The sequence below is a fragment of the Podarcis melisellensis genome, assembly GCF_964234715.1.
Source record: "Podarcis melisellensis genome assembly, chromosome: 13".
NCBI lineage: Eukaryota > Metazoa > Chordata > Lepidosauria > Squamata > Lacertidae > Podarcis > Podarcis melisellensis.
Genome location: NC_138545.1, coordinates 24559882 through 24574176, shown reverse-complemented (window position 1 = coordinate 24574176; position 14295 = coordinate 24559882). Strand labels below are relative to the sequence as shown.

Here is a 14295-nt window from a genome sequence, read left to right as displayed (position 1 = left end):
AGTAGCATAAGGGGGGGGGGAGATTAGGTCCCTGACCCAGAGGCCATACGAACACCGTGGCATGTGGCAAGTGTGAAATTTTGTTTATTTATGATAACGATACCATTTATCATCCTTATTGACATCACCAGCAAAACTCCTAATTCTAATGTATTGGATACATCTTTTTATTTTATTTTTACCAAAGTAAGCATAATGGTTATAATTTAATTGTTTATTATCGCAGAGTTTTGTCTAACAGATTCAGACATTAGTGAAGGTGTCAGCTTCTCTCCTAAAATCATCCCTCTAAGTGACTTCTTACACTATTGTAGTAGTTTCATTAGGAGTAGGTTTAACTGATCAAATTGACTGGGGGGAAGAGGATTTTCAAGTATGGAAGGGATTTCAGTTATGGTTCTTGGGTTGTGTCTATATGACATTGTGATGACATCTCGTGGTCATTTCAGGAATTTACTTCTGAGACAGTGGATATACAGTATTACCAAAAAGAATACACCTAGTGCTTGGCTCCTGCCCTTTCCAGCCTTCTCTACTCGTTCCTCCCATTTTGCACAGGAATGATCACACAAAATTCAACAGTTTATTACATAGAAAGGTTCAATGACCAGCCTACACAAACAAATGAATGGAGAATTCATGAAGGCTTATGCTAAAATCCAAAATATTTTAGAAGATAATACTGATCAGGCCACCACACATCAATGTAAGCAATTATACAAACACTTATTTGAACATTTTTCTTAGCGCAATCTAGTACCCAGTGAATCTAGTACCCAATCATAATCGGTTCTGCATTTTTACCTTTGAAATTGCTATATCATGTTCATTTTCCAAAAAATCTACAAATTCGTTTGACTTCCGGATTTCAGACCATGCAGCCTCCTGTGAACTGTGCAATGTTTCCCAATTTTACCATTCTCAGCACATTTTTCTAGTTAACTGCTTATAAATAGGTCAAGCAAAACCCCATAACCATTGGGGTGGAGGTCTCCTACAGTACCTTTTTGTAGCATGTGTGACCTCTGCTTATGGCATATTTAATGGGATTTCATGGGAGGTGGGCTCACCTCATAGCAGAAGTTTGACTTTAGTTGGCTTGAGAGGCAACTTCCTTTCCTTATAGAAAGTCCTATTTTCATTTTAAGGGCAGCTGGTTATGCATTTGGCCTTTGTCCTGCGTATTTTGAGCTGAGGAGGACTGGGCAGCTGCTGGCTGCAGTAAGGTAGGCAGCACCCCCACAAGATGGTTCACAGAAGCTGCCAGCTCAGCCAGACTGCGGGCAAGAGCCTCTAGTTGAGAGCCCTGATGTTGAATGGTAGTAGAGAGGGAGCCTAGTTCCCCACGGAGACCTGTCATTGCATGGACCAAGTTTTCCAGGCCAGGTGGTGAACAGCAACAGCCTTGATCCTTTCCCCTTGAGTCCTGTCTAAAAGGGAAGTCCGAGGGTGACTCGCTAACTGTAGCAGTGTGGGTTACAGATTCAGGCAAAGTGGTGTTTGGACCTGGTGCTTCAATCAAGCCTGGTGCGGAGGTGGTACCTATGTATTCGGAGAGACAGAAAATAACCAATGACTGTATTGTGCCTTGACACCATCACCCCAGTAGCCAGTAAGGAGTACCCCCAAGGTGGTGTGTTTGCATGTTATGTGGTCAACTAAACTACAAAAACACAATGGCCATAGCTTGTGACTATGATCAATAAGCATAGCCAAAGGTATATAAAAGGAGGAAATTCTTCTGTGAAAACTGACTTTGTCCAGGAGGAAGTGCCATCCCTGACTACTGGACTTAAACATGGCCAGTGAGGTAAGTGAGACCCAATTCTGAACTTTTGACAGCTATAGAATGTGTGGAAATTGTTAACGATGCTCTGCGGTTTGGGAAGAGGCCTTCAAAGTAAGACCCTTTTCTTAGCCTCAGCAGTGAAGCTTTGTCTCTGATACTTACCAGCTCCTCTTTCTGTGTTTCCTGAGCTCACCATACTATCCTCAAGCAGCCCATCCATAGAAACTGTATGTGACACTGTACTTTGGAGCAGAACAGTCGTATCGTGAACATCTGTTTCAGCCAAAGTGGTCAAGACACTTTTGGGAGCAATGGTAGGCTCTGGTGCAAATGGAGAGGGAGAATGTGGTAACATTAAATGAGCAGCAGAGTTAAATAACACCCCCCCCCCAAAAAAAGAGCAGGGTATGTTTGATCTTAGGAGGGTAGCTGAGGCTATCTCAGGCCCGTTCTCCATCAACTTGCCTGCCAAGAAAGTCTGGCAATTGCATAGGTTTCTGGAGGATATTATACAAAACATTCTTCATTCACAGAGAGCTGGGGCTCACCTTTAACCCACACCAACTGAGAGAGCTTAAGGGGAAGGTATGTTCCTGCCTAATAAGCAGTTCAGGCATAATATAAGAAGTTCATGTGGTTGGGTGTCTACCAGCATCCATGCTCAGGCAGGAGCCCACCACAGACAGCTAATAGAGTCTCTACAGTTGCTGTCACTGCGAGGAGGGGTGCAGAGGGAGAAATGCTACATAGCAGCAGCAGCCTGCTCACCTTTCCTCTCTTGGGAGGGGAGAAAATACAGAGTAAGTGAACAATTAACCATTGCAGAACTAACCACATTTTATGTTCCTCCTACTCTTCCAGCAATTCACCTGCCTTTTCCCTTGGGTTGCACACACATCACACATTTAAAATATGCTATCATCTCCCCCCTCCTTTCGAATCCCAAGAATTGTAATTTACCCTTACAAAGCTACAAAGCTTGGAGGAGAATGTATGTGCATTAAATGTACTGTGTGTATGCAGCCTTTGCCAGGCAAACAGGTTGAAGGCAAAGGAGGGGAAAGAGGTGGATCTGCTGCCAGCCACCCATCTACCAACTGACTTTCTTGTAAATCTCCTCTTCTTTGAGATTTTGCTTCAGAGGGAAAAGACAGGCAGGTGAACCTTTGGGCAGCTTCTGCTCATCCTCCAGTTTACCTTCCTGCTCTCTCCCTCTGGTGGTGAGAATGATGAGGAACAACCACTGTCCACACTATTTGACTAGAGGGGCCCAAATGAAGATACTTTACCTGAGGCCCCTCAAAATCCTGGAGCTGACACTGAGGCAGCTACTCACCTGTGGGCCCGATGGTATGGGAATATGTGTTTGATTCCTCTTGTTGCTTCTGATCTGTGTTCTCTTCAGAATGTGAAGATTTGTGGTTTATGGATTCCATGTGGTTTACAGATGGTGCATTCTGTGTGGCTGCCGACAATTCCATCTCTCTTGCAGCCTTCAAGACATTTGAGAACAGAAACAGTTCCTTTACTACATTATCAATTACATTCACTCTTTCAGGTTCCTGAACTGATGTGGAAGTGGTAGGCTGATCTGTAGCTGTGGGATTGGTAAGTTCTACCTTCTGTACTGAGGGCGCTTTAAATGCAATGTCCCAGTGCTTAGACTGCACTACCTCTGTTGCAAGTGTTAGGCCTGGTGCAACTATGGGCAGTTCTGTTCCTGTTGGGCTTGTTGTTGCTGTTTCTTCCTCAGATTCCAGTTCCTGCATGGCTAAGGTTGGCTGAAACTCAGCTGTGGAGGGGGTGGGGGTTAGTCCCGATTCATGTGTTTGTGGTCTTGTATTGGGAGTGCTGGTAGACTCTGTCCCCTGAACATGCTGCAGGATTTCTAGATTAAGTGTTGCTTTATCTATATTCCACAGGCTTATTGTCTCTGTTTCTCTTTCAGATACCAGATCCAGTGTGGCTGAGGTTGGCAGAGATTCAACTGAGGCATAAATGGGCTCTTGTCCCCTTTCCTGTGAGGATGGTTCTATCTTTGGAGTGTTGCTTGATTCCATCTCTTGGATGTGCTGCACGGCTTCTGTATTAGTGGTTGTTTCAATTCTGTTGAAGGGGCTTGCTTGCTTTTGCTCCTTTTCCAGTTCGAGCTCCACAGTTTGTGTGCTTAGGATTGGTGCTTCGGGGAACTCTAGCTCCCAGCTGGCTGAAAACTCCTGAGTAGTTGTGCTGGTTTCAGCCACATCCAAGATTCCTTGCCCTGGATTCATGGTTGTAGCAGGTGCAGCTATCTTTGAATTGCTTGATGAGTTTGGCAATGACAGACGCTTCCACCTGTCTGAAAATACAGAAGGTGTTCCTACGTCACAGACTAAAAGTACTTTAACAGTCATTTCTTCTTGGTGGGGAATTATAGCAGTGCAGGGAGAATTCTCAGCACCCTCATCTAAATAGATTCCCAAGATGGAAAGCCACAGCAATTAAGCTGCCATAAGGTGTTTACTGGAGTCTCCAGAATGAAACTGGGTTTAGCCCATTTGAAATTGTTACTGCTCCCCCCCCCCCCCCAAGGACATTGAATTTTCTATTATTGGCTTATTCACAAGTTCAGGGTTCTCTCTCCTAAATATGGCATATCTTATAATGTTTAGGAACCAGGCAAATGGACTCACAGAACATGACTGGGAATCAGCTGGTAAATTGAGTTGTTCCCTACCTGTGCAGATGACTGAAGCATCTTCATGATGATTGCAGTTATGTGTCCCCCACGGCTGGGAGCGGCAATTCTGTAGAGTGAACTCTGCCCCGGTGCAGTTGACATCATCCAACCAGATAGGTCCAGATCCTGGCCCATATCTTGCATTACCAGGGCTGAGAAGAGGGGCCCCACAGCCCAACTCACGGCACACCACTGCTGCGTCAACCAGATCCCAGCCATCATCGCATACTGTGCCCCAGTAATCTTGATACAGAACCTCTACCCGTCCAGCACAGGATCCAGGGCCTCCTTGCAGCCGCACCTGCCACTGGCCTGAGTTTAAAAGCATATGAAGGGGAAATGTTTATAGGATAAGAGGAGTTAAAAGTCCTTGCATCACAGATCTCTCACTTGTAAACCACGGTCCTTCCCTTTGAGGTTCTCAGTTCATGCTAGTGAATCCCAAAGGCCTCTATTTTTTATAATGAGGATATCGCTTTTCTCACAAAAGTGACCCAAAGCAACTTACAGCCACAGTATAAACACTAAAACAAATTACAACAAGCACAAATAAATAAAAATCTAAACACAGTATCATTGCAAGGAATCCGGATACCATGACTATGCAGCCCATGTCGCCTGAAAGCACTTCAAGACAAAACTAGATGCCATGTGAAAGATCCATGATTGCATTTCCCCAAATTTTGTCATTTACTCAAATGAAAATGGAGTTGTACCTGTTTGCTTAGGTAGCAGCAGGTGGGGGAGCAGGTATGTTTCAACTTGACCTTCACTCATGTTTTCAAGGGGGCCATAAAACAAGTAAAACATGCTGTATAATGTGATAACTTCCTTGAGCACTGAGATGTCACAATTGAATTTTGTTTCATAATTCTTCATTTGAAGTTCAACCAGTGACTCAATCTCTGCTCCCTTTTTAAGGGGGTTGTTGAAGCAAAGCTGCAAAATACATTGCCATGTAATATCTAAGGTCACTTAGATTGTGTTTTCATAGTTGTTAATTATATTGGCACCCCCATTCCAAACAAGAAACAGCACCTGTGCAAATTGCCTGGGAGTCAATGATGGACATAAACACCTACCTCTCTTTGCTACTCACCATCTGGCACTGCTTCCTTTTGGCTCTTCTCTATTTGTAATGCTTCATTAGCTACAGTTGCTTCTTGGTTCCCTGTAGGCTGAGTAGGACGGGGAATTCTTTTAGGGGGTACATACCGGCGCCTCTGGGGTGCCAATGTCCTTGTGAGCATGGCCACATGCTCTTCCACCATGGCCAGGGGCATCTCACCTGTGAGGAGATTATACACCATGTGACACAGACACAGCACATACAAAGGAAGCTTCAGTGCAACCATAGCCCTACACAATAATTTAGAGCAGAATTAATACTGGTATAATCATTAGCTTCTCCCTTGGGTGCTGGATGTTTTTGAGTGGGATGGGTTGCTCCTGTTGCTTGGGAAGGCAGAAAACCATTTGCTTCAGAGGAATTTCTCAACTCTGTCTTCCTGTTGAAGCCTCAGTATTCCTGTTGAAGTCTGGTATTCCAATACTGCAAAACAAAACTGGCTGAAGAGAAGACACATGACCAAGCCTGAGGTTCCTAATCTCAGAATTATAAGAAGCAGCACTCAGTCAAGTGCCCATAGTGCAAGCATGACCTGAGTGTGGAAGAACACTCTGGGATCAGCACATACCAGGAATATAGGACTATAGTCTCTGACCACTTACTAACAGCCTGTGGTCAAGATAACAAAAAGTGTCTAAGAAGTATGAACAGCTTGAGACAAGAATGTAATAGCCATGGCAGAAGACACTTAATTTCCCATCCAATATATCATTAGCTTTAGTACACCTCACTGTGAGATATCCAATACTTAAAGGAAAAGGTAGCATTGGTCTTACTGTGAAAGTTGTTGCACAGGTCACATCCTAATAGTGGTTATTTCACACTGTTCCTTATATTGACATCCAGTTTTGCCAGAGCCCATACTCTTCTACAATCTCTTCTGTTGCTTATACATACACGTGTGTGTGTGTGTGTGTGTGTGTGTGAGAGAGAGAGAGAGAGAGAGAGAGAGAGAGAGAGAGAGAGAGAGAGAATTTAGCTCAGCCATGGAACTGAGGCTTCAACAGGAAGAGAGAGCATTCAACATGGTTTCCTGTCTTAATGAGCAACAGGAGAAACACATCTCACTTGGAGACATCCACACACCAAATGAGAAGTAATTTTCATAGTAAGAGAAATGCTACCTTTCCATGGCCAGAGTACAGTGGAACCTCGTGTTGCATACCGTCCTCCTTGCGAATGCTTCGGGTTACCAGCCCCGCTAACCTGGAAGTAGATGCTCCCAGTTGCAAACTTTGCCCCGGGATGCGAGTGGAAGTTGCACGCCAGCAGCACAGCAGCAGTTGGAGGTGCCATTAGTGAAAGCGTGCCAAATGTTACAAGTGGTTTCGGCTTAAGAACGGACCTCTGGAATGAATTAAGTTTGTAGCTGGAGGTACCACTGTATACCAATGGTATATCTACACCAGCTTTATAACTCATATCTTTCATCAGCTTTATAACTCATGGCTTCATCCAACTGATCCTGGAAATTGCTATTGGGATGGATGCTAAGGGATGGATGATTGAGATTCCTAGCCTCTGGAATCGTCACAAAACTAGAATTCTCAGAATTTCCTCCGAAGTCTGAATGATTAAGTGTAAATAATGTTAGAGTTCTCTCACCAGAACACACAGCCCCAGCATCTTCACTGTGTCGGCAGTTGGTTGTCCCCCAAAGGCTGGTATGGCACTCCGACAACATTGACTCTTCTCCTTGGCACTGTACATCATCTAACCAGATGACACTGCTCCCCTCACCAAAGAAGGCACCGCCTGGTGCTGCCAGCGCCTCCCCACAGTCCAGCTCCCGGCAGACCACAGCAACATCCAGAAGGTCCCACATGTCATCACATACTGTGCCCCATTCCCCTTCATGAAACACCTCCAGTCGGCCAGAACAGCGGCTTCTGCCACCCACGAGACGTAGAGCAGGGGTCCCTGGAGGGGGAAAGGGGGAGAGGAGATTAACACAAGCTATAGCACCTGGAGAGCCCAAAGGTGGGGCATGGGGTTCTCCCATCTTACAGCCTAACTGATTTTTCAAGAAAAATTAGTACAAATTTCTGATTGGGCACTAAAGCAAATGCTGAACCCCACTAACCTTAAGGCAAGTGGAACTGAACTGCCTCCAGCCCAAGCCACGATCTGAATGCCACTGTCCATTTTATTTCTAGATGAAAGCCCACAACTATTGTGCAACTAAAGCAGGAAAGGGACACCTTGGGCCCCTAGAACTTTTCCTAGGCTATGACCTACCCTTCTCTGGTTCTGCTTTATACCCTTGATTGCTTTTTCCCTAAGTATAATATCTTGAATTGACCTGGATGGAGATGTGAGGGGGGGCCCGGACTTTTTTAGTTTTCATGTCTGGAATGTACAATGCTAAGCGCCCAGCACAATGCTAAGCGCCCAGTTTTGCCCCTGACCCCACTCATTACTGGTATATGGCCCCTGGAAGGTTCCCCATGAGCAAATGTGGTCCATGGACTGAAAAAGGTTCTCCACCTGTGAGCTAAATAATAGCTTTTTATTCAGTATAGAAATAGACTTTTCCTTCTTTCATACTACGCTTTCTCTCTCCCTTTTCTCCATGATTACTTGGCACAATAATAAAAAAAATTGGTATGGTTGCCACTTTGCTCCTGTGCCCGAATCAAACAGCTCCTGTGCCTTAACAAATTCATTAAAATGTTGCAGAAGAAGCTCTCAGGCTAGGTTAAAGCTGGGCTAGAAAAAGGAAGCAAGCTTGATCTTCTTAGATCACTGGTTTTCAACTGGTGGGACTGGACCCACTAGTGGGTTGCAACCTGATCCAAGGTGCGTCGCAACAGGAGTGCTGCCACCATGCAAATATATGGCAAAAGATTTAATAAATGGGTCCCAGAACCCATCCCCACAATCTCTTTTAACCCTACTTTAGAGATGGCTATTGTTCAGCTAAACGATGAAAGTGGTGCACTTCAGGGATGCCTGCACACTCACCCTCAGCAGGTGCAGAAGATATGAGTGGTCTTGCTGTCGTTACTGCTTTCATGTTGCCCCATCTGTATGCCGGTTGAGGGGGGAAGGCGGTAAGAGGAGCAAAGCGCTGAGCTGCCAAGGGAGATGAGAGAGAGAAATGAACGTGCTCGTTGGTCCAGTATGCTACAAAATACTTAGGTCCCTTTTCCTCAGGGAAAGAACAATAGTTATTAAACAGCTAAACTTGCATCCAGCTCTATGCTTGGACCCAATCGCAACAAGCAGCCTTAATTTTAAAGAGTTGGCTGGATGCATTCCCCCATACTGTCAAAAGGTGAGACTGCAGAGCTTTCAATTAAAGGGAGTTCGCAGGTAGGCATTTTTAACTCAGCAGAGCAGTGTGAATTATACAGAGGAAAGGCAGGGGCCATTTAATGAATCTGCAAGCCTCACCCCGACTCCCACAAGTTTAGCCAAATGTAACTTTATACAAACATGTCTTCCAATAATTCAAGTGCTGAATTTATCTTTAAACATCCTTCTCTTGTTGGATGCTTTAAATCGGACTGTACAAAGATGTGTCTGTGTGACAACAACCCGTTTGCTTGAAGCAATCAACTCTGTGGGAAAGTCAGCTTTCATCAGAGTTCATCTGATGAAATTTCTGAATCACAAGACTCCTACCTGAGCATATGGCACTGGCATCCTCCTCATGGGTGCAGACATGCTTGCGAAACCCAATATGGGGGCAGGAGTGCAGGTATTCCTCAGTGCCCATGCAGCGCACCTCATTCAGCCAGATGGGTCCAGGTCCTTCACCAAACCAAGCCCCATGGGGTGCTGAAAGGGCAGCCCCACAGTCTAGCTCTCGACACACCACAGCTGCGTCCTGCAAATCCCAACTGTCATCACACACTGTCCCCCATTCACCCTGGTGGAACAGTTCCACCCGTCCTGCACAGAGGCTTGGGCCTCCAGACAGACGTACTGGAAAGGAACCTGCCAGGAGGAGAAATAATCAAAGTCAAGGAGAGACCTGTCTTATCTCTTTCTCCCACTTAAGTAGGCAGTTCTGAATTTTGATATCCCACATGCCCATCCTGACATCTCTTGATCTGATCATCAAGTCAGATTTCACCTTTGTGCAGATTTCCTAAACAATGCCCTTGGCTCTTAAGGCCATCTCCCCCAAGGCCAGAACTATAGCAAGATCAAATCAATAGTGTTTGTAAACATGCTATTCTCATTTGCACACTAATGAAAAATAACAGAAGTTTCCCCCTTGGAGAATAACGGGGAGCACAGCATGTAATGAATTGTCAGCCTATTCTATATCTAATTATGCAGGACACATGGGACCTGCAACAAAATGCTGCAGTGTGGAGTTCTCCTGTTCACAGTGCCAGTCAGTCAGCCATGCCCTCTACCTACGTATTCCATTCAGTTCCCCTTCCCATCCAGTTTTCTAGGTTATTGTTTTCTAAGGGTTTTGAGGGTGTGTTTTTTACTTCTGCAAGCCTTCTGAAATATTCATCTAGTGCACGGATGGTGTTGTTTAGCCTGCACAGCACAAGCACTCCGGCCTGAACATTGAAAATAGAAGGAATGATGATAGCATCTCAGGCTGTGGAGAAAGGCCATAGCTCAGTGGTAGGAAATCTGTTTTGTATGCAGAAGCTCCCAGGATCAATCCCTGACATCTCCAAATAGTTCTGGGAGAGACTCCTCCTTGAAGCCCCGGAAAGCAGCTGCCAGTCAGTGTTAGGCAATACTAAGCTAGACTGAGCAATTATCTGACTCGGTGTAAGGCAGCTAAGCTTCCTATCTTCCCAACCTGGAGGTCACTGGAGGAAGCAAAGGGGAAAGAGACAGAAATTCCTTTCCATTTTACCTGTGGCATGAAGTCTCAGGAAGGCAACTGCAAAAACAAGGCAAGAGGTTTCAAATGAGATTAAGCTCAAGTGGAAGGTTAGTTCTACCGGTGTAAACATTCTGGGCTGTGTTCTCAAGATCACAACAGGCTGCCAAGCCCTGGCAGAGATGGTTCTAGGTAGACATTTCCATGCCCATGGGTGAACCAGAGCCAGAAAATAATATTTGGAGGGTTAAACAAATAAAAAGATGTGTATTAACCAGTACCACCTGGGACTTCTTCCTATAAAATAAGAGCAAACTCTGAGGCTATCCACAACTGAAAAGACTATTTCTGCATCTTCCATCCCTGTCCTCACCCTAATCTCACTAACTTTTCTTTCCTGAGTCTCCTAGCCACTACTGATACTATTCCACTCTTTATTTAACTCCTGTTTTTTTAAAAAAGACAAGGTTGGCTCTCAATATTAGGGATGTGCTGAGGTGTTTATGAGTCCTGGTCCCAGGCTCCTTCCTTCCTCCAGAGGGAGCGGATAGAGGCAGCTACTGGTGGCAAATAAATATGGTAGCCCAATGGCCTTCTCCAATGGACTCTGATTCCAACAGACTCCAACCGCCTTGGAATGCTCCTGTCAATCACAAGCAGCTGTTCACCAATACAGTACTCTTTAAAATACCTAGAGCATTACACCAGCTTCTTTAACTCCTACTACTCTTTTATCAGCCTTTTGTACTCTTAACTTACATAGGCTATAGGGAAGGATTTTGGATGTTATTCACATGTTCAGAGCACAGTTATGGATCAGTGGTGGGGAGTCTTCTGTCAAGGGGTGGGATAATCTGTTAGGGGCCACAAGCCAGAATAAAGACAGACCCCTCTTGCCAGGGGTCTGAACTGCCTGCCTGCCTGTAGGAGGGATCATGAAGGTCATCTATTCCAACTCCCTGCGATGCAGGACTATTTTGCCCAATGTGGGACTTTTCACAAAATATAAAATGCCATTAACATCTATACTAAATGTGGTCAAACTACCTCTCTGCTTTCTGGAACTTGTCCCTGTCGTGTCTTTCAGGGAGATACAGGGAATGTCTTTTTAAAAAACGTGTTCTGCAGATTTCAAACTATGGGGGTAATACCTTGATTTCAGTAAATGGACACAACATATCAGTACACTGCTTCTCTTCCATCCCTCCACTCACAGTAAATGGGAACAATAAAAGTTTCAGAACAGGCTTGAGTTGCAGCTTTTCTGTGTAAGTGCAACCAGATCCGTTATGAGAGTCATCGTTCTTCAGGCTTTTTAAAAAAGTAAACTTGTACAGTCAGTTTACTAACAGTCCCTTGTTTCAGAAACCAATACAGATCAGACTATTGCAAATGAATGTACAACATGTATTTTAGATGGAGAAAAGATTTCCCAGTGTGCAAGTAGGTGGTGGTGGGGGAGGCAAGCAGAGCTGCTTTGTGAAAGCAAAGATGCCATTTATGCTGCAGTGTTGCAGACACTATTGCACTGACCTGAGTAGGCTTCTTTTCAATGCTTCTCAAGTAGAACTCATTCCCTACTCAAACATCCTAGTCCCCAATAAACACACCCCACAATTCTGATGTCGCTGGTGGAAACTCTTAGCCCCCTGCTCCTTGGCAGGATCAGCTGTTCAAAATATAATTCAGAGTTGCATCCAGGAATTGGGGTTGGCTGTGCAGAGGGCAACACTCACCTAGAAGAAACAAGAGGCGTTGTTGCATTGTCTTAGTGGCCAGCTCTGCGTCCTGGTCAGCTGCAAAGGAAACTCTGTAAATCAGAGGCTTTTTTTATTGCCAGCAGAGGACCCAGGCAATGAGTCAGCCAGGCAGAAAAGAGTGGGAAACACCCCTGCTTGCTCTGGGTCATGTAGCCTACAATCTGCAGCCTGGGAAGAGGAAAGAGCCAGAGTGGGGGAGACCGATAGGAGGCGTTTCAACAATCCTGGGAGAGCCACATTTGTGCAAGGATTTTCAAAGGAACAACATTGGTAGTAGCACTTCTGAAATGGTGTGTTCTGGCTACAAGAGGTATAAGCTCTCAAAGACGTAAAGGCCTAGTTTCATTCAATGCAGTATTTCTTTTGCATTTCCAGTCCACTTGTGTGCAGAGGTGGGGAGAAAGAGTGAAAACATTTTCCAGAGCCGCACCTCGCTAGCCATCCCTTGCACATTTTCCTCAGTCCTGTTTCATCTCACATCCCTTACTTTGTGCCCCCCCCTGCACCTTTTGTAGAATAGGCAGGCACCTCTTCTGCACCTTTAGCAGTATCCCACAAGTGAATGTTTTTCCATGAGGCCTCTGTCCAAACTTCCACTGCTGGAACTTCTGTCATGTGCTGGAGAAAAGGTAGTAAACTTACACAAATGCTTTTTCTACCCTTTCCCACTGTCCCTATTTATCTTAATTTTCTATCTCGACACATCTCCCACACCCTGTGGCTTCGTTTCCACCTCTGGCCTCACTGCCCCTTTCCTTTAATATGCTGCTGAATTAAATCCAACCATTGCTTGCCAATGAGTTCCACAACTGTTTTTATTCAACGACACACACACTCTTAAGCCCTCCCCTCAGCCATTTCCCCGACCAGTTCCCCCTTCTCAGAGGGCAAACAGCAGCTGGGGAGAGGTCCACCATTTTCACTGAAGAACAGAGCTCGGGTGAATATCCCTTCCCCTTCCATTGCCCTTTTCAAATGAATTGGCGGTTATGTTTCAAAGGAAGAAGTGTTGGAATATCACTTTGCAAAGCTGGTGTGCAACGTGTTGTTTGTCCCTACCCTCATTTCACAAGTATTAGAGCTGGGTTTGGTGCAAGTATTCTGCCTCTGTTTGCTATCTATAAAATGGCATCTTACCCACCAAGATAACAGTGGTTGACTTGTTCATTCAACGTGGGATAAACACGGGGAGACAACAAGTCAGCTGCCACACGCTCCTTGGAAGAAGGGAAGAGTACAAATGAGAGAGCATGGAAACCATTCTGACAGGGTTGTGGTCCTGTGGCCCTTGCTTCAGGCCCACAGATCTGTGGAAGTTCCTGCACTTCACGATATTCCGAGCTTCCTTATCTTCACACCCACACAGGGATGAAATGTAGACTGATGCCGGTTGGAAGCACAGCAGCAAAGCAATAGCCAAATCTATCCACAGGGAAAGCATGTCACAGGAAATATGAGTCACACCCACCATCCCAGAGAAGCAGCTGGTCTTCTTGTATTTAGGAAAAGAAGAACAGAAACAGTCAAGATCAGGTTGTGTTGGGGGTAAATCACAATGGAGGTACCACCAGAAACACGAACCCAGGCCCTGCAGCTCTGAGCGAGCCTAGGGGACCGTGGTGGCTATTCCTAGTTTATGGGATGCACCCATTGCTCCAACAAGAATTTCTGTTACTGGGTTGGTTCCATGGTTTCTAGCACAGTAACTGGTAACCATAGCAACCCAGCACCGCACAGCTAAACATTCCAGACTAATTTAGAGCAGCGGCAGGCTACTTTGGGGAGGACGACCAGCAAAATATAGTTAAGTGCATAGTTGCTAGGATCTTTTGTTGGGGTAATTGTGTGCACACAAACCACATTTACAACACAGTTTATTCAGCCTAGTCTGGTCCCTGGGACTTATGTTTTACAAAGTCAGCCCTAGAACATGTGAAGCAATCAACTAGTGCTTTTGAGAATGTGTAGCGAACCTTTCCCCGCACTGCTAAGTATTCACAGCTTATGTCCTACACAGTTTCAAATTTATTGCAGTAGATTCCTGATCAAAGACTGTCCCTTCCATCTAAGGGTGCCAGACACCAAAATTATTTTTTC

The 14295-nt window shown here is 45.2% G+C and overlaps 1 protein-coding gene across 4 annotated transcripts; it reads right to left on the bottom strand.

Annotated features, from left to right (window-relative positions):
• Window positions 1-569: 569 nt before the first annotated feature.
• LOC309355415 (uncharacterized protein) lies at window positions 570-13990 on the bottom strand. 4 transcript variants are annotated; one of them, XM_081886228.1, is made up of 11 exons: window positions 13667-13990; window positions 12175-12234; window positions 10472-10498; window positions 9265-9579; window positions 8602-8712; window positions 7243-7557; window positions 5608-5796; window positions 4506-4820; window positions 3126-4127; window positions 1952-2110; window positions 570-1542 (listed from the first exon to the last, which is right to left on the bottom strand). In XM_081886228.1, exons 2-11 carry the CDS (start codon window positions 12200-12202, stop codon window positions 1139-1141), a joined length of 2865 nt encoding a protein of 954 aa, XP_081742354.1. In that variant the 5' UTR covers window positions 12203-12234; window positions 13667-13990; the 3' UTR covers window positions 570-1138. The 4 variants fall into 4 exon arrangements, with proteins under 4 accessions (XP_081742354.1, XP_081742356.1, XP_081742353.1 ...); XM_081886230.1 differs by lacking the exon at window positions 13667-13990 and adding an exon at window positions 13340-13528; XM_081886227.1 differs by lacking the exons at window positions 12175-12234; window positions 13667-13990 and having other exon boundaries at window positions 10472-11154.
• Window positions 13991-14295: the final 305 nt, after the last annotated feature.

Coding starts and splice junctions, on each gene's coding strand:
- LOC309355415 (XM_081886227.1), bottom strand. CDS start 10,571: ATGTTTACACCGGTAGAACTAACCTTCCACTTGAGCTTAATCTCATTT. Junction 9,580..10,471: donor CCTGAGACTTCATGCCACAG/GTAAAATGGAAA, acceptor TCCTCCTGGCAG/GTTCCTTTCCAGTACGTCTG. Junction 1,543..1,951: donor AAACACAGAAAGAGGAGCTG/GTAAGTATCAGA, acceptor CCGAATACATAG/GTACCACCTCCGCACCAGGC.